The sequence below is a fragment of the Salvelinus namaycush genome, chromosome 33 (genome assembly GCF_016432855.1).
Source record: "Salvelinus namaycush isolate Seneca chromosome 33, SaNama_1.0, whole genome shotgun sequence".
Taxonomy (NCBI): Eukaryota; Metazoa; Chordata; class Actinopteri; order Salmoniformes; family Salmonidae; genus Salvelinus; species Salvelinus namaycush.
This window is the reverse complement of record NC_052339.1, coordinates 20,814,015-20,833,113: the sequence shown is the minus strand read 5'-3', so window position 1 is coordinate 20,833,113 and position 19,099 is coordinate 20,814,015. Positions and strand designations below refer to the sequence as shown.

Sequence of the window (19,099 nt, the reverse complement as noted above, 5' to 3'; positions counted from 1 at the left end):
TGGTGGAGTGGCCAGAGGGAAGCTACTCCTCAGTAAAAGGCACATGACAGCCTGCTTGGGAGTTTGCCAAAAGGCACCTGAAGGACTCTCAGATCATGAGAAACAAGATTCTCTGGTCTGATGAAATGCTGATGAATGCCAAGCATCACGCCTGGAGGAAACCTGACACCATCCCTACGGTGACGCATGGTGGTGGCAGCATCATGATATGGGGATGTTTTTCAGCGGCAGAGATTGGGAGACTAGTCAGGATTGAGGCAAAGATGAACAGAGAGATCCTTGATGAAAACCTGCTCTGACCTCAGACTGGGGCGAAGGTTCACCTTCCAACAGGACAACGACCCTAAGCACACAGCCAAGACAACGCAGGAGTGGCTTCGGGACAAGTCTCTGAATGTCCTTTTATTAATTTTTTTATATTTTTATTTAATGAGGCAAGTCAGTTAACAAATTCTTATTTACAATGACGGCCTCCCGAAGAACAGTGGGTTGTTCAGGGGCAGAATTACATATTTTTACCTTGTCAGCTCGGGGATTCGATCCAGCAACCTTTCGGTTACTGGCCCAATGCTCTAACCACTAGGCTACCTGCCGTCTTGAGTGGCCCAGCCTGAGCCCGGACTTTAACCCGATCTAGAGAGACCTGAAAAAAGCTGTGCAACGATGCTCCCCATCTAACCTGACAGAGCTTGAGAGGATCCGCAGAGAAGAATGGGAGAAACTCCCCAAATACAGGTGTGCCAAGCTTGTAGCAACATACCAAAGAAGACTCGGGGCTGTGGTCGCTGCCAAAGGTGCTTCAACAAAGTACTGAGTAAAGTTATGAATACTTATGTAAATGTGATTGTTTCAGTTTTTTATTTTATTAATAAATTAGCCAAAATGTCTAAACCTGTTTTTTCTTTGTCACTGTGATGTATTGTGTGTAGATTGATGAGGGGGAAAAAAACAATTTCGTAAATTTTAGAATAAGGCTGTAACGTAACAAAATGTGGAAACGGTCAAGGGGTCTGAATACTTTCTGAATGCACTATATAGTGTAAGTCAAGATATTGTTTATAGGGAAAATACAAGCAGCATGTTTCATTGCGGCAAACACAACATTACAGTTGTAACTTAATTTGGCAAGAGAAGGCGGCTCAAGAGAATGACACAAAACACTTGTGAACCGGTTTAAGCCTTCTCAAAAGTTTTGGACAGGCTATATTGCAGCAATTGCCAAGAAAGGATAGTGCCTACCATACTCAACAAATGACCGCAATAGGCTAAGGATATTTATTTATTTATTTTACAACGGCCTACTTATAACCCATCTTAAACTAAATACGGAGCACACAATTAAAAAGACATCAAGCTTAATGTAGCCAACAAATGTCTCAACGGAATGAAACAACACATTTTTCATATTTAAAGACTTGGTTTGGATTAATAAATAGGCCTACAATAATAACAATGATGTACAATAATAATAATAATAAAACAAATGATAATGAATACAAATAAATCAATAAAAAAATGTCATCCTATCTGAATAGCGAGTTGTGCACAGTACCCTGCATTTGGCCCCGTAAACATTTTTCTCACAATATTCCAACTTTTCCATACAGAGGACATTCCCCTTGTAGCAGGGCTCCAGATTATTTTTTTCCCCAGTTGGTACTGGTGCTACAGTTTTTCAGTTGCTGGCACCAGCCCATGATTTGGTCGCACCAATTTGTTACCGCGACATCACACAATATAAAAAATTAGTAGGCTTATGTTATAAAGTAAATTCACAGTGCTTTATTAAAACATGTAATAGTCTACTATGATGGTATTGAAGAAATAAGTTGTTTCATCATCTTATGATGTTGTGATTCAAAGTATTTTAATGTGCAACCTAATCCAGTGATTGTAATGCATTTTGAGTAGACTGTACTATTGTTATATTTTACTGTTAAAATAGGGCTTCAGATATACAAAAAAAAAAAATTAAACTTGAAAATAAATACAATTTCAATAAAGGTGAATTTGCATGCATCTTTTTGTGCCATAATATCGTAGGCTACTTTATTTGGGGGTAATTCATCGCCTAAATAAGTGGAAACTAACTCTAAAGATAATACCCATTGATTGATAGTAGCCATGTATTAATATAACAGTACATTTTAATGTCCAAAAATAACGTTGCAGTTGTAGCCTACCGCCCAATGAGGCCTATGCAATGCGCATTATGTGTGCTTCCAATATCAAAGTTTATAAGAAATCCAGCTATGCCCTCCGGCGAACCATCAAACAGGCAAAGCGTCAATACTGGACCAAGATCAAATCCTACACACCAGCTCTGACACTCGTCGGATATGGCAGGGCTTGCAAACAATCACGGATTACAAAAGGAAACCCATTCGCAAGGTTTTCAGTGACACAAGCCTACCAGATGAGGTAAATACCTTCTATGCTTGCTTGGAGGCTAGCAACACTCAACCATGCATGAGAGCAGCAGCTGTTCTAGATGACTGTGTGATCACGCTCTGCGTAGCAGATGTGAGTAACGCCTTTTAAACAGGTTAACATTCACAAGAAGGATTACCAGGACGCATACTCTGAGTATGCGCTGACCAGTCTTCACTGACATTTTCAACCTCTCCCTGACCCAGTCTGTAATACCCATATGTTTCAAGCAGACCACCATAGTCCCTGTGGTCAAGAACGCCAAGGTAACCTTGACATAATGCCCCAACAGATCCACAGATGACACAATCTCTATTGCACTCCATACTGCCCTTTCCCACCTGGACAAAAGGAACACCTACGTGAGAATGTGGTTTATTAACTACAGTTCAGCATTCAACACCATAGTGCCCTCCAAGCTCATCACTAAGCTAAGGACCCTGGGATTAAACATCTTTCCTCTGCAACTGTATCCTGGACCTCCTGATGGGCCGCCTCCAGGTGGTGAGGGAAGGCAACAACGCATCTATCACGCTAACCCTCAACACGGGGGACCCTCGGGTGCGTGCTTAGTCCTTTCCTGTACTCCCTGTTCACCCACGACTGTGTGGCCTCACACTACTCCAACACCATTTAGTTTGCAGACGACGTAACAGAGTTAGGCCTGATCACCGACGACGATGGGACTGCCTACAGTGAGGAGGTCAGAGACTGCCTGGACAACAACCTCTCCCTCAGCGTCAACAAGACAAAGGAGCTGATTGAGGACTAAAGGAAACAGAGGGCCGATCGCGCCCTCATCCACATCGACGGGGCGGTAGTGGAACAGGTCGAGAGCTTTAGGATCATCGGTTTCACCATCACTAAGGAATGATCATGGTCCACACACACACCAACACAGTCGCGAAGAGGGCACGACAACGCCTTTTCCCCCTCTGGAGGCTGAAAAGATTTGTCATGGACCCTCAGATCCTCAAAAAGTTATACAGCTGCACAACTGAGAGCATCTTGACTGGCTGCATCACCACTTGTTATGGCAACTGCTTGGCATCCGACCACAAGGCGCTACAGAGGGTTGTGCCTACGGCTCAGTACATCACTGGGGCTGAGCTCCCTGACATCCAGGACCTCTAAACCAGGCGGTGTCAGAGAAGGGCCCTAAAAATTGTCAAAGATTATAGCCACCCAAGTCATAGACTGTTCTCTCTGCTACTGCACTGTAAGCAGTACCAATGCACCAAGTTAGGAACCAACAGGACCTTGAACCGTTTCTACCCCCAAGCCATAAAACTGCTACATAGTTAGTCCGGGTAGCTATTGGTTAACTATTTAACGATCTGCATTTTACCCTCTTTGCACTAACTCTTTTGACTTGTTACATACGCTGCTGTAACTGTTTATTATCTATCCCGTTACCTAGTCACTATCCCTACCTATATCTACATATCTAGCTCAATTACCTCGTACCCCTGCACATGGACTCGGTACTGGTACTCTGTGTGTGTATATAGCCATGTTATCATTATTTATTGTATTTGTTCCTCGTGTTATTTCTCTCTTTACGCTGCATTGTTGGGAAGGGCCCGCTAGTAAGTATTTCACTGTTAGCCTACACCTGTTTTTTTACAAATAATGTAACAAATCAAATTTGTTTTGATTAGTTGCTATTGAGCTCATATTTGAGAGTTGAGAAATAAAAAGTATATCTACAGAAACTGAGAATATCCTCTCTCCATCTGTGACAACAGGATAGCTGTGTGTTCCCAGCAATTGGATGAAAAAATGTTATACAATCAGAACACTTCTTCCTCCCGGGAAAGGAGAGAGTGGCTCACTCAACACAGCAGCAGGAAGACTCTTTCATTACAGGAATCATGAGGGTGATGTACTTCACTGTGTGACCAAATCATGATTTTAGTCTCCTAAAAATTAGGACGTTTTGAGTGAGGTGAATGAATGTGAAGCCCGCACCGATGCGACCAATACATTTTTAAAAATTGCACAGCCAAGTCACAGGGTCTCAATGTGGCTTAGTGGTCAGTCTGGAACCCTGCCTTGAAGGCTTCTCACTATAGGCATACTCTCTTTTTGTTTTAATTCAATGATTGTGTGTGTGAACGTGAGTGTTTGATGGATGGAGGTGAAATGGGGGTTAGATTTGGGCTGAGTTAATGTTTGATAGTACAGAGGGTGTGTGTGGGTTGAGGTTAATCAGTGCTGGTTAATGTCATCGGGAGGGCAGCTTGGGTTAAAGTGGTCTTCATGTTTTGCAGTACAGGCAGGACTCCAGCCGTCTGATCTGATGTTTGCTGCGGATCAGTGTAGTAGTATTTCTCCCTTGCTTAACCCTCTCTAAACCTGCATACATTTCTCCTGGAGAGACCTGATTACTGGAGACAACCACACACACACCAGGGTTTCCATTAGCTGGCAAAACAAATGTAAGCCGTTAAGTAGAACTGCTGCGGCCAAAATGACCGGAAGAAAAAAAATGGAAATACCAGTCGATGCTAATACATTTCACCATCATGCTTATCGGTCTATAGGTTAACTTCTTATGGCTGGGGGCAGTTTTGAGTAGCTTGGATGAATAAGGTGCCCAGAGTAAACTGCCTGCTACTCAGGCCCAGAAGCTAAGATATGCATATTAGTAGTAGATTTGGATAGAAAACACTCTGAAGTTTCTAAAACTGTTTGAATGATATCTGAGAGTATAACAAAGTCATATGGCAGGCAAAAACCTGAGAAAAAAATCCAACCAGGAAGTGGGAAATCTAAGGTTTGTTGTTTTTCAAGTCATTGCCTATCCAATATACAGTGTCTATGGGGTCATATTGCACTTCCTAAGGCTTCCACTAGATGTCAATAGTCTTTAGAACCTTGTTTCAGGCTTCTACTGTGAAGGATGAGGGAATGAGAGCTGATTGAGTCAGAGGTCTGGCAGAGTGCCACGAGCTCACTCAGGCACACCTCGTGAGAGTTAGCTGTGTTCCATTGCATTTCTACAGACAAAGGAATTCTCCGGTTGAAACATTATTGAAGATTTATGTTAAAAACATCCTAAAGATTGATTCTATACATCGTTTGACATGTTTCTACGAACTGTAATGGAATTGTTTTACTTTTCGTCTGGCCTGCGCGTCATGAATTTGGATTTTTGAACTAAACGCGCGAACAAAAAGGAGGTATTTGGACATAAATTATGGACTTTATCGAACAAAACAAACATTTATTCTGGAACTGGGATTCCCGGGAGTGCATTCTAATGAAAATCATCAAAGGTAAGTGAATATTTATAATGCTATTTCTGACTTCTGTTGACTCCACAACATGGCGGGTACCTGTATGGCTTGTTTTTGTGTCTGAGTGCCGTACTCAGATTATTGCATGGTGTGCTTTTTCCGTAAAGTTTTTTTGAAGTCTGACACAGCGGTTGCATTAAGGAGAAGTTTATCTAAAGTTCCATGTAAAACACTTGTATCTTTTATCAATGTTTATTATGAGTTTTTCTGTAATTTGATGTGGCTCTCTGCAAAATCACAGGATGTTTTGGAGGCAAAACATTACTGAACATAACACGCCAATACAAACTAAGATTTTGGGATATAAATATGAACTTTATCGAACAAAACATACATGTATTGTGTAACATGAAGTCCTATGACTATGAAGATCATCAAAGGTTAGTGATTCATTTTATCTCTATTTCTGCTTTTTGTGACTCCTCTCTTTGGCTGGAAAAATGGTTGTGTTTTTCTGTGACTAGGTACTGGCCTAACATAATCAGATGGTGTGCTTTCGTCGTAAAGCCTTTTTGAAATCGGACTCTGTGGTGGGATTAACAAGTTTATCTTTAAAATGGTGTAAAATACTTGTATGTTTGAGGAATTTTAATTATGAGATTTCTGTTGTTTGAATTTGGCACCCTGCACTTTCACTAGCTATTGTCAAGTCGATCCCGTTAACGGGATCTCAGCCGTAAGAAGTTATTAATGTGTATAATTTTGTGGAATTAAATTGGCCTGTGTATTTTCGTTAGTCATCATGCATTTTATTTTTCCAAAACAACTATCACACGCACAGCATACAGAGCCAATTTTGAGCTGGATTTCTACTGCAGCTTATCAGATGATTGTTGCTGGAGTAAAACATATGCTTTTATAAACCCATTCATTGCACAACCATTCTAAATGCAATCGTGTTAAAAAACGGTTTGGTGCATGATTTAAAAATAGCTATTTTTATTTCTCAACTGGTAATTGAAACCGCAAGCTCTGACCCATCTTTGCTATTTGGTGATTATTTTGGCGTTTATTTGTACTTTATATTCACAAAATGTATCTTCTATAATTTCTTATAACCAACAGGAACTTTTGAACATAAGATCAGCAGTTACCCCAATTCCGACTTTGACTCATCTGCCCTGGGCTCTTTCTGTAATTCCGACCCAATTTTCTGGGTATCCAAGAGGAAACACTGGCATTTGTGGCAAGAAAGGGGGAATCCTGCCAGGATTAAGGCGAAGGGAAAACCGACCACCTCTTCCCTCCATTCTATTGGTCACTTGATAGTAAGATGGATAACGTTCGAACGCGGATTTGCTAACAACGGGACTCTCTAAACTGCAATATTCTCTGCTTTTCTGAAGCATGGCTTTTGGACAATGGCTATCCAACTGGATGGATTCTCCATTCACCGAGTGGACAGGACAGTAGAGGAAGGGGAGGCGCGGGCCTCTTCATCAACAACAATTGGTGTAATGACTCGAGCGCAGTGGTAATATTGACGCCGATTTTAGTTTGTCATCATTTAAACTCATTTCCAAACTTCCATCAACAAGTCTCCTTTGCCTCTCAAGCAAGCAAAGAAGGGCCTACCTTTTCCACCATTCTGAAAATCATATCATGACTCCGTACTCCTGCTTCCTGTTTACAGGCAGAAGCTCAAACGGGAAGCACCTGTGACTCGTGCCATTAAGAAATGAATCAGATTATGCCACGGGTCGGTTTGCTAGCTCTGATTGGAATATGTTCCAAGACTCCCCTGATAACATCGACGTGCTAACCACCTCCGTCACCGGCTTCATAAGGAAATGCATCGGTGACGTTGTCCCTACTGTGAAGGTTCGCTGCTTCTCCAATCAAAAACCCTGGATTAAGACCGAGGTTGGTGCTACGGTAAAGGACAGGGCTACCGCACACTGGGCCATCACAGACAACCCTGATGCAACTACTGAGAATAGGAACAAGTACAGGAAGTTGGCTACGACCTCTGCAGAGTCATCAAATGGGCAAAAGGACAATATAGGAATAAAGTGGAGTCATATTTACGCAGGCTCCGAAGCCCATCCCATGTGGCAGGGGCTACAGTCCATTACAGATTACAAAAGAATACCCAGACCCTCTCTACCAGACAAACTCTACACATTTTATGCACGCTTCAACAATAACACCATACCGTGCGATGAGGGCCCTCACCGAAACCAGAGGACTGGATGATCTGGCAGACATATTCAGTCATTTTAAACCTCTCATTGTCCCACAGGGGTATTTGTGCTTTGTCCGCTCCTGTACTCCCTGTTCACCCTCAACGACAGTAAGATCAAGGAGTTGACCGTAGACTACAGGAAGCGGGGGGCATGCAAGCCCCCATCCACATCGATGGGGCTGCAGTGTAGTGGGTCGATAGCTTCAAGTTCTCCTGGGTCCAAATCACTAAGTAGTGAAAATGGTTCACACGCACAGTTGTGAAGAAGGCGTGACAGCGCCTCTTCCCTCTCAGAAGGTTGAACAAGTTTGGCATGGGGCCTCAAATCCTCAAAGGTTCTGCAGCTGCACCATTGAGAGCATTTCGACTAGCTGCATCACTGCTTGGTATGGCAACAGCACCGCCTTCGATCACATGGCGCTACAGAGGGTGATGCAGACAGTCAAGTACATCACTGGGCCGAGCTCCCTGCAATCCAGGACCTCTATATCAGGCGGTGTGAAAGGAAGGCCCGGAAAATTGTTAAGGACTCCAGCCACCCAAGCTATAGACTATTCTCTTTTCTTCCGCACGGAATGTGGTACCGGTGGATCAAGTCTGACACAACAGGCTCCTGAACAGTTTCTATCCCCAAGCCATAAGACTGCTAAATAGATAACAAAATGGCTACACGGACTATCAAAGTTGATCCTTGTATTTATCTAGTAGCCTATAGGCAAACTCCGACCATGGAAACGTGGAGGCAGTTATTCATAGGCATCACGTGAGTTTCATGTTGGGGAAGCTTAAAATTGTTCCTACCATTTCTACTGTTCTTTGTGCCAGTTATGATTTTTATATGCGCATTGTCGTGGAACAGTTTCATTTCAATAATGTTTTAGTTTCTCAAAATCATTGTCACGTGGTTAATCATAGAAATTAAAATAAATCTCAAAAGTTGTCTACTAATGCGAGCTCACCAGCTCACCAGCGTTCCACTCCGAGAATGAGAAAGGTAAATGACTCACTAATACAGGCATTAACAGAAATGAATGTAACCAAATAATGGGAATTAACGTTACATTTACTACTAGTGACATGTAAAGGGGAATTGATGTAAAAAATAAAAAATAAATAAAAATGAAACAATGAATGGGCAAGAATTGGCGGGAGACAGCTGAGCCATTCTGGAGAGACTCGCCTATATATTTGACACACCCTTCCCTTCCCCTTCTTGTCTCAACATTTTAAATTATACTCAAGACACATTACCTTCACACGTTTTATGCTTTTCACTTAGTCGCAACTCAATAATTTAAAAGAAACTAATGATCCTTGATTCCTCTCAGGCTGTTATGCTTTCTGGTGAAGTATTTTGAAGTATTTTCTTTCTTTGTGTATAGACAGGAGTAATTATATAATTTTGGCATATGTATTTCCATTTACTTCCCTATTGGACCACTATTTATCTCCTGTTCTATTTGTTTTCATCAACCAGGGCCTAAAATGTACTTTTTGGTCCACCAGTCACTGTGGCAGGTAGATGAAAAAAATCTACCAGCCCAAATATTTTTTTGCCATAATTACTTTTAACAAAACAAATAATAAATAAAACAGATGACCATGCTTTGTAATGTTTCTATAACAAGACATGTATTAGTAGGAAGTAATGTGGTATATTGTTGAACTTCATTTACATTTTTTTGTGACCTCAGTCTTTTAATCAAAATATCAGAGCCAAAATGTTCAACTGCCCCTTTAAGGGTGGGAGGTTACCGTGGTAACAGGGCGATATGAGAGAGATTTGGGATCTGACTAGGGCGTCTCTTCGCTATCAGTTGAAGCAGCAAACTCAAACTAACATTTTGAAAAACATCCGAGCTTGTGAACAAAACAATGTAAATAGCCAAGAAACATGAGGACAAAGTCAAATTAGACCAACTTTTATGCCTGTGCACAGCGCCTCCAAAAATGAATTCATCAGCACTTCACTCAGTGAGCTCAGCTCCCCTGCCAGGCTGTGTTGTTGCGCGAGGTGGGACATAGGATTATAATTTATTTGTGCAATTAGCAGCTATGAAACAAAACAGCAGAAATAAAGCTACTGCAGTATTTTTCTAACTAATGTGCTTATGCTTGACTTTTGACAATTTTTATTTGCGAATGAAATGCTCGCACTGTAGGGCCCTGCAAGTTGACCATGCGCTAAAGTGACTGGTGAAATAGACATTCTTACCCGCCGATGGCTAAATCTACCCGATTTTGGCGGGTGTTAATTGTATGCCCTGATATCAACTTTATTTTGTTGTCCAGAAGCCACGGGCAGAATCCTAGTCATATTAGCAACCCGTCCTAGTTGTTGCATCTTTGGGTTCCTCCTCTTTCTAAGTTTCTAACATAAATGTTCATCTCTGTCATATATGGAACTTCTATCAGGTGCACTGTTTAGAATGGTGTGTTTTCCCAGGTGCGCTATTCAGAATGCCGTTTTCCCAGGTGCGCTATTCAGAATGCCGTTTTCCCAGGTGCGCTATTCAGAATGCCGTTTTCCCAGGTGCGCTATTCAGAATGCCGTTTTCCCAGGTGCGCTATTCAGAATGCCGTTTTCCCAGGTGCGCTATTCAGAATGGACTTTTCCCACATTGCATTTTGGCAAATGTTTGAAAATGATGTTTTATTGGCTGCCTCATTACATGTGTTGCATGTTCTGTTAAGATGCATTTTCATAATCTTCTGATCACCGTGGGTGGAAGCCCTAATGGGTTATGTACCCAATGCATATGGGTCCGGTAAATTTCTCACGTTGTCCGGCGCTGTATTTTCCTTACGCAAACCCTGACACACACACACATGTTATTGAAGGCTGAGACGTGGTGGGTCCCTGGCTTGAGGGGGTTACTAGGGGTTGAGGGGTTTCCAGGGGGGATATATGGAGGGGGTGAGGAAGGGTGATGTTGGTAAGTCCTTATTGATCACTTTGATTGATTCCCGATTGGACAGTCCTACGCCAATGCAGCTGAGCTAATGGGGCTGGTCCACACTCACACAGAGCTATGTCTTACTATACTTGTGAGGACTGCTCTCCTTAACCCTAACTCCTAAACCTAGCCCATAGCCTAAAATTGTTTTTTAACAAGTGAGGACCGGCAAAATAGTTGCTTTACTATTCTTGTGAGGAATTCTGTTACTCAAATCAAATCAAACTTTATTTGTCACATGCGCCGAATACAACAAGTGTAGACCTTACTGTGAAATGCTTACTTACAAGCCCTTAAACAACAGTTCAGTTCAAGAAGAGTTAAGAAAATATTTACCAACTAGACTAAAGTAAAAAATATCAAAAGTAACACAATAAAATCACAATAACGAGACTATATACAGAGGGTACCGGTACCGAGTCAATGTGCGGGGTACAGGTTAGTCGAGGTAATTTGTACATGTAGGTAGGGGTAAAGTGACTATGCATAGATAATAAACAGCGAGTAGCAGCCGTGTACAAATTCAATGTGGGGGTCAATGTAGATAGTCCGGTGGACATTTGATTAATTGTTCAGCAGTCTTATGGCTTGGGGGTAGAAGCTGTTAAGGAGCCTACTTGTGTATACTCACAAGTATAGTAAAACGTGAACACACACCCATCCATCCTTTATTCTGTGTTGTTGATGATTAACTAAGGTCCATAAAAGCATATTCACTACATGTATTCCTGTGTTGACATGATAAATGTAACCCCACCGTTGATGTATTGGCCCAGTGGTAAATGGAGGCTAGCTTTGGGATATGGATATATGTAGGCTAGGCGTAGCAAAAGGGTAAGGGTAGCAATCTCTACCCCATTTTTAATTACAAGACTGGCTTATTACTAATGTTAGATTTGTATATAATTTATGATGGCATCAGATTAAGTAGCGTAATTTAGTCAGTTTTGTCTGATTTTAACATTAATATCTGGTAATTGTGGATTGTCTTGTCAACAATATTGTGTAGGTTAGGAGATGTGTTCTATTGTGTTTGTATGACCTGAGGAGTAGTCTTGGAGTTTCTGCAGTACATGATCTCTCGTTTTCCTTCGTTCTCCATCTTGCACTCTCATGCACAAAGCACTCTTGTTCCTCTAGTGAATATGTGCTGCCCACAGCCATTCAGCCTTTTGTAGGGTGAGGTGGGCCTCTCACTCCTCCCTACTCCCCCCTCCCTAGGGGTCACGAAGGGGCAGGGGCAGAGTTTATACCGGTTAAGGGGGGGTGTGTGTGTGTGTGTGTGTGTGTGTGGTGTGTGTGTGTGTGTGTGTGTGTGTGAAATCAGTAAAACAGCAGCAGCAACAACTTAACAGATAGAAGGCATGTGATGGGGGAGGTACATGAATATGAATGGAGCTTCCCCCCCTTTCCCCCAGTATGAAAAGCTGTGTGTATGTGTGTGATAGAACAATGTGTGAGTCATCAGATTTCTGCTTGTTATTCTGGGTCAGTGGCAGGACAGGCCTCCATCCACTGTGTGTTTTTAATATGTAGTTGTGTGTTTGTGTACAGCAGGGGTCGGCAACAGGCGACTGTGGGCCAAATTCGGCCCATAGTTTTTAGTTTTCAGCTAAAGGCAATTTTTTATTTAGGAAATCTGTTCCCATGTATTCACACGCATAAAAAGAGACTGATTGTCTCAATCTACTTTAGGTATGAAATTATTTATTTTCAAAGGCAGTCACTTTTTCACCTAAGTTGTGATCAATTTGCAGTGTACAAATTATTACAATTTTGTTCCGGCCCCCTAACTATCTACTCTGACAAAAACCAGCCTGCGGCTGAATCTAGTTGCCCTGGTGTACATGTGTGAGAATGTGTTTGTTGTTGATTTGGTTCAGCCCACTCGTTCATGGTACCATACACACACTCACTACTGTACTGCACACAACTCATATAAACACGAGACAATGAAGATGAGTTTAATTTCATGATTATGAAAAAGGATGATAATAAAAGTTATGTTGATGACGGTGATGTCTCTCCTTGTAGGTGCGTTCTCCAGTTGTGACGTGTCGTCAGGGGTGGGACCTGCTCCTATGAGTGGAGCTAACTCTGAGTTGCAACAGCCGATGGCCTCCCTAGCTCCTCCCAGTCCCTTCACTGTCACAGCCCCCATGATCAACACGGTCTCCCCCCATGTGAGTACATAAACACACCACAGACACAGACTAGGCCCGTGCTGAACAGAGTCAGATCAACATTAATGTCAGATACCTACTAGTTATATTAAGTTCAAATAGGTTTAGAAAAGGATGAGAGAGGAGTTCTCAGGGCTGTAACGATCTTGGCATTTTGGATGATGGTTTATTGGGCAGCCAAATGGCAGCGATAACCTTTTGAATAGCTGAACATATATAGAGTACCAGTCAAAAGTTTGGACTCACCTACTCATTCAAGGGTTTTTCTTTATTTGTACAATTTTCTACATTGTATAATAATAGTGAAGACATCAAAACTATGAAATAACACATATGGAATCATGTAGTAACAAAAAAAGTGTTAAACAATCTAAATATATTTGAGATTCTTCAAAGTAGCCACCCTTTGCCTTGATGACAAGTTTCCACACTCTTGACATTCTCTCAACCAGCTTCATGAGGAATGCTTTTCCAACAGTCTTGAAGGAGTTCCCACATATGCTGAGCACTTGTTGGCTGCTTTTCCTTCGGTCTGCGGTCTAACTCATCCCAAACCATCTCAATTGGGTTCAGGTCGGGTGATTGTGGAGGCCAGGTCATCTGATACAGCACTCTATCACTCTCCTTCTTAGTCAAATAGCCCCTACACAACCTGGAGGTGTGTTTTGGGTCATTGTCTTGTTGAAAAACAAATGATAGTCCCACTAAGTGCAAACCAGATGGAATGGTGTATCGCTGCAGAATGCTGTGGTAGCCATGCTGGTGACTGACCGTGTCACCAGCAAAACACCATCACACCTCCTCCATGCTTCACGGTGGGAACCACACACGTGGAGATCATCCGTCCACCTACTCTGCGTCTCACAAAGACACGGCAGTTGGAACCAAAAATCTGACATTTGGACTCATCAGACCAAAGGACAGATTTCCACTGATGTCCATTGCTTATGTTTCTTGGCCTAAGCAAGTCTCTTCTTATTATTGGTGTCCTTTAGTAGTGGTTTCTTTGCAGCAATTCGACCATGAAGGCCTGATTCACGCAGTCTCCTCTGAACAGTTGCTCTTGAGATGTCTGTTTCTTGAACTCTGTGAAGCATTTATTTGGGCTGCAATTTCTGAGGCTGGTAACTCAAATGAACTTGTCCTCTGCAGCAGAGGTAACTCTGGGTCTTCCTTGCCTGTGGCAGTCCTCATGAGAGCCAGTTTCATCATAGAGCTTAATGGTTTTTGCGACTGCACTTGAAGAAACTTTCAAAGTTCTTGACATTTTCTGGATTCACTGACCTTCATTTCTTGATATAATGATGGACTGCCATTTCACTTTGCTTATTTCAGCTGTTCTTGAAATAATATGGACTTGGTCTTTTACCAAATAGAGCTATCTTCTATAAACCAAGCCTACCTTGTCACAACACAACTGATTAGCTCAAACGCATTAAGAAGGAAAGAAATTTCACACAAATTTCACACGTTAATTGAAATGCATTCCAGGTGTCTACCTCATGAAGCTGGTTGAGAGAATGCCAAGACGCCTCACAAGTCCTCAACTGGCATCTTCATTAAATAGTACCCGCAAAACACCAGTCTCAACGTCAACAGTGAAGAGGCAACCCCAGGATGCTGGCCTTTCACTTTGGTCAATCTTAATCAGTCCAAACAATTCAAATTCTAAATTCTTACTTTCCAATTAACTTCCCATTCCCTTTGTTACCTTCACTAGTCTACACATCTGTTTCCTTTAACTCAGAAGCCCTCTCAATCACCATCATACTCTACCTCTATCTTTCTGTCTAACGTTTACTTTACCAGGTGAACAAAAGGTTTGAAATTACAGTCAGAACAAACATGATAACTTCTGTTCACCGGGAGGCCACTTTAATTACTCGTGACTAGGGTTGCAAAGTGTCAGAAATTTTCCATGGGAGTTAAGCCCAGGAATTTGGGGAATTTTGCTTAAATTCATAGAAAAAGTTAGCTTATAACAGTGAACTTTTTTTGTGGGATACACAAGGCAATGCTAGGTCTTGTGGGATGTTTTGGTTAAACTATCCCCAATTCAATGGAATTGCAACCCTCTGCATGCACAGTGCATTCTTCCATTACATGTGCAGTGCACTCTTCCATCACATGGTCAGCTGATTGTCAAGATCTTGCACACTAATGAGATGCTATTGAGCCCAAACTACTACACTGTCTGAGCCAAGGACTACATGCTTTCTGGTAAGTTTTGATTACAATACTGGGTGGGGTGAATATATTTTATATGACATACATTCTTTTTTTGTTAACTAGTAAATAGTAGCCTACAGCAAAGTGTGTTTAAATAATTTCTAACTTGTTAACAATTTCTGCTTGTTAGTTTTTCTACCATGTGGGTTTTAGCTTGCTTGAGCCTGCTGAGTGTTAATTCACCTGTTTGAATACATGTTTCATTTTTAAACAACTCCTTTGTAAGATAAATGTTTTATCTAACTGCTTAAATATCTGTACATGGAATTGTATTTGTTTTTTTAACGTGTTTTTTTCTCATCTTTACAGGAAAATGCCACGGGCACTATCTGATGTGTGGAGACATTTCACTGCAGCTGTACACAGAAAAGCTGTGTACATTTGCAAATACTGTGCCCAAAGCATATGTGAAGAATGCAACAAAGACGCAGAATCATTTGGCCAAGTGCATAAAGTTCCCTCAGCGCTCACAACAAGAAACCTCTGTCAAAAGTCCCTCTACTTCTATTCGAGGTGAAAATTATGAATCCGACACCTTATCGATAGCAACAGCTCATGGTCCTCCTGGAATCAGAAGTGTTTTTGACTCAATGGAGGAACGTAGTCCGAGAAATGCTGATGAATGTTGTTAACTCGAAATGACACAACGACAAGGTTCCAGTTTAACAAAGTTTACTCTACTATATGAACACACTACAAGGTAGCCATTACACTCCAGGCTAGGTCCAACAACGACAAGACTTCCTGCGCATGCGCACTCTTGACTGAGTGATAGCCCCGTAATAACAGAAATATAGGGATACTTAAAACATTAACTTAACAATCTCCCCCTTTTCTTTAAAGACAAATAAAACATCAACAACATAGTTAAATGTCCAAGTATTATTCAAGATCCCCATTACAAATGGGTTGTGTGACAGTTCTTATTTGTATTACTCAAGCTGCCACTTTCCATTACTGAGAGCCTGTAGGAGCGAGAGCCTGTAGGAGCACAAGACCGGATGCTCCTTTTTTAGTCAGACAGTCAGCAAGCTGTTCCTTTGTGGTCTACCACAGAATCCGCTGGATTCTCTGTGCTTGAATAAGTTCCTTGATGCTGCTAATCGCAAAGTCTTTTCTCTGTGACAGACTTGGTTGACTTCACAGCATCAACTAATGAGTAGTTGTCAGTGACACAAACTACAGGTAGGAAGTGCCGTTTTGTCCCACCAGTGATAACCTAGCGAAGCATCACGGAAGACAACTAGTTTCAAAGAGTCATCTTTTCCAACATGCTGAAACTTTAAAGTCACTTGTTGTGATTTCAGTTTACGAACAACTTTGTTTGCCTCATGAATGGTTTGTACAGTGGCGTGTTTTGTGTTAGATGCCAAGTTGCAACCATCAAACCAGGTCTACTCTGTCTCACAGCCCATAAAATTTGTCCCATCTTTGACCTCAATTGACCAGCTTCAATTCCACAGAGGGGAATTCCTTTGTACGGCTCTTGAAGAATCCATGTGGATAGGTTGAAGATTCTTGATATAGCTCTCCTGTTGCATCAGTATTTTTCCATCAACTGTAATAAACTCTATGCCAACATAACAAAAATGATCATGCTCCTCACGGCCAACCTAGAAAACAGCTTTGAGGTGTGGAATCACAGTTGAAGCAAAGGTCTGTGAGCCACCCCAGATAAAGTCATCAACATGACAGGCAAGTACTCCAGTCACATTGCAGTCTTGATCAAGCCAATAGAAGACTGCAGGATCCACTTGTGACATTTTTCCACCTGTATTCAGCATTGTTGCCTTGACTTTGTTGTACCAGTAGAGTGATCCATCTGCCAGTCCATACACACACTTTTTTATTTTCCACAGTGTTCCTTCACTTTTAGCTTCGGGCGGAGGTCGGATGTGAATGTCCCTTGACAGCTCTGTTCCCTGCAAAAATCCAGATTTGATGTCTATGGAATTAAGTTTCCATTTTTTCTGGCAGATCACTGACATCAGCAATCTGAGTGACTCTGAGGCGCATGTCGGTGAGTCTTTTGGGAGTTCTTTAGCAGCCAGCTCCTCAAAACCTCTAGCCACTAGACGTGCTTTGGGCACTATTCCAGTTAAGGATTCTTTAAGGGTACACACCCACCTTGTTGAGACGCACTTTTGGCCAATGTCTTTGACTTCCTCAAACACTCCATTTTTCCTCCAATTACTGAGCTCATCTAGCTTAGCTGAGTCAAATGACACGTCCTTTGTTTCAAGTACATCATCATTTTGAATGTCATTCTGTTTTTCTCGATTTTCCATTGGTTCAATTCTGATATTATCTACAAGTGGCAGGTCAGCTGACCCTGTTGTACCAGAAAGTGTAACTGGTTCAGAGTACTGCAAGTTGTACCAGTTCTTGTGTTTTGCTTTTCCTGCTCGTCCAATGACGGTTGCTGTATGTGGAATACCACTTTCTCTGTCCGTGTATTTAACAGTTTGTCCAGTTTTCAGATTGGAACAACCATGTTCTCTTAACACATGTGGCTGTTGAATGTTTTCCTCATTTGAACGCTCAACAGTATTACCTGTGGCATGGTTGAAGGTCTCTGCTCCATTTCCTGTGTTAGTTTCGGTGTCCATATCATCGGATGCGACATCTGGTAGGTTTGTGTCTGTTACTGTGTCCTTTTTGTCATTTTCATTAGGAGACTGATTCTCAGCAACAGCCCCTCTATCTTGTTGATCATTTACTTTCCGCAATCTTGAGTGATGCACCCTGACAATCATGCCTCCGTGCCTCACAAATATCACCACACCATCTTGACCAATGACTACTCCCGGTCCTTTCCACTCTTGACAGTCAACTCGTTTGTAGTACACTTTGTTTCCAGTTTCGTACTTCTCATCATCATTATTCCCTGAACTGCTGAGTAACTTCTGAAGTCTGTTAACTGTATCATGTCCAAACTGTTTGTAAAGCTTTAACAATACTTTGTGTTTTTCTTTAGTGCTCATGTTCTCTGTGACTGTCAGAATCTTCATGTGCTCTGTGTCAGTCAGAATCTCATTTTTGCATGGACTCTGTGATGTCTTTGTCTAAAATGTTTACACAATAGTGGCCTGAGGTAGTAAGTTCAAGAGTCACTGGTTGTTTAAACATCACTGCCTTGTCATTTTTTATGTCTAGTACAGCCTCTGCCTTCTTGAGGGAAGCTTTGCTTAATAGTAAGGGGATATCTGTAGGGACCACCTCTGTTTCAATGTGACACTTAGTCTGACCAATTTTTGCTGGTATCTTAACTCTCTTGGTAGAATGGACAATTCTCCCGTCTCCAAATTTGAAAGCTCTGTTGCTTGGTGTGTCAATCATATTTTGTACTTCTTTCATATTTAGTTCACTGACATAGCTATCAAGCCATTTTGCACCACACACTGTCCGTGTACATGCAGTATCAATCACAGCAGATCCTAAGGATTCAACTATAAAAATCTCAGTATCAGAAGCAGATTCATTTGAAAACAGTGTAATGTTACACTGCTCTATCTCTGTGTTTACATTTTCCTCTGTTAGTTTAACTTGTTCATTTTTATGAGGACAGTCTTTAACCCAATGGTAAGTGCTTTGACAAATTGCACATTTCGATCTCCTTCCATATTTGTCCAGTGGATTTGTGCCGGGAAATGGCGCCCTCTTCTGGTTGTCTTGAGAATGTGACTTGTTGGCGCCTTTTCTGTGCTGCTCGGTGTAATATGCTGCGTCACTCACTTGCATTCCATCTGTTATTGGCGCGACAGACGTCTTCTCACCAAATATTATTTTTAGTGCCGACTTCATAGATGCAAA

At 41.8% G+C, this 19,099-nt stretch overlaps 1 protein-coding gene across 2 annotated transcripts in view; it reads left to right on the top strand.

Annotated features, from left to right (window-relative positions):
* LOC120027583 (protein AF-10-like) overlaps nucleotides 1–19,099 on the top strand; it is an 87,391-nt gene that overhangs the window by 41,255 nt on the left and 27,037 nt on the right. For both annotated transcript variants that reach the window (XM_038972562.1, XM_038972563.1), the window contains one exon: nucleotides 12,909–13,057. In XM_038972562.1, coding sequence (XP_038828490.1) covers nucleotides 12,909–13,057 — 149 coding nt within the window. The remainder of the gene's footprint in view (nucleotides 1–12,908; nucleotides 13,058–19,099) is intronic.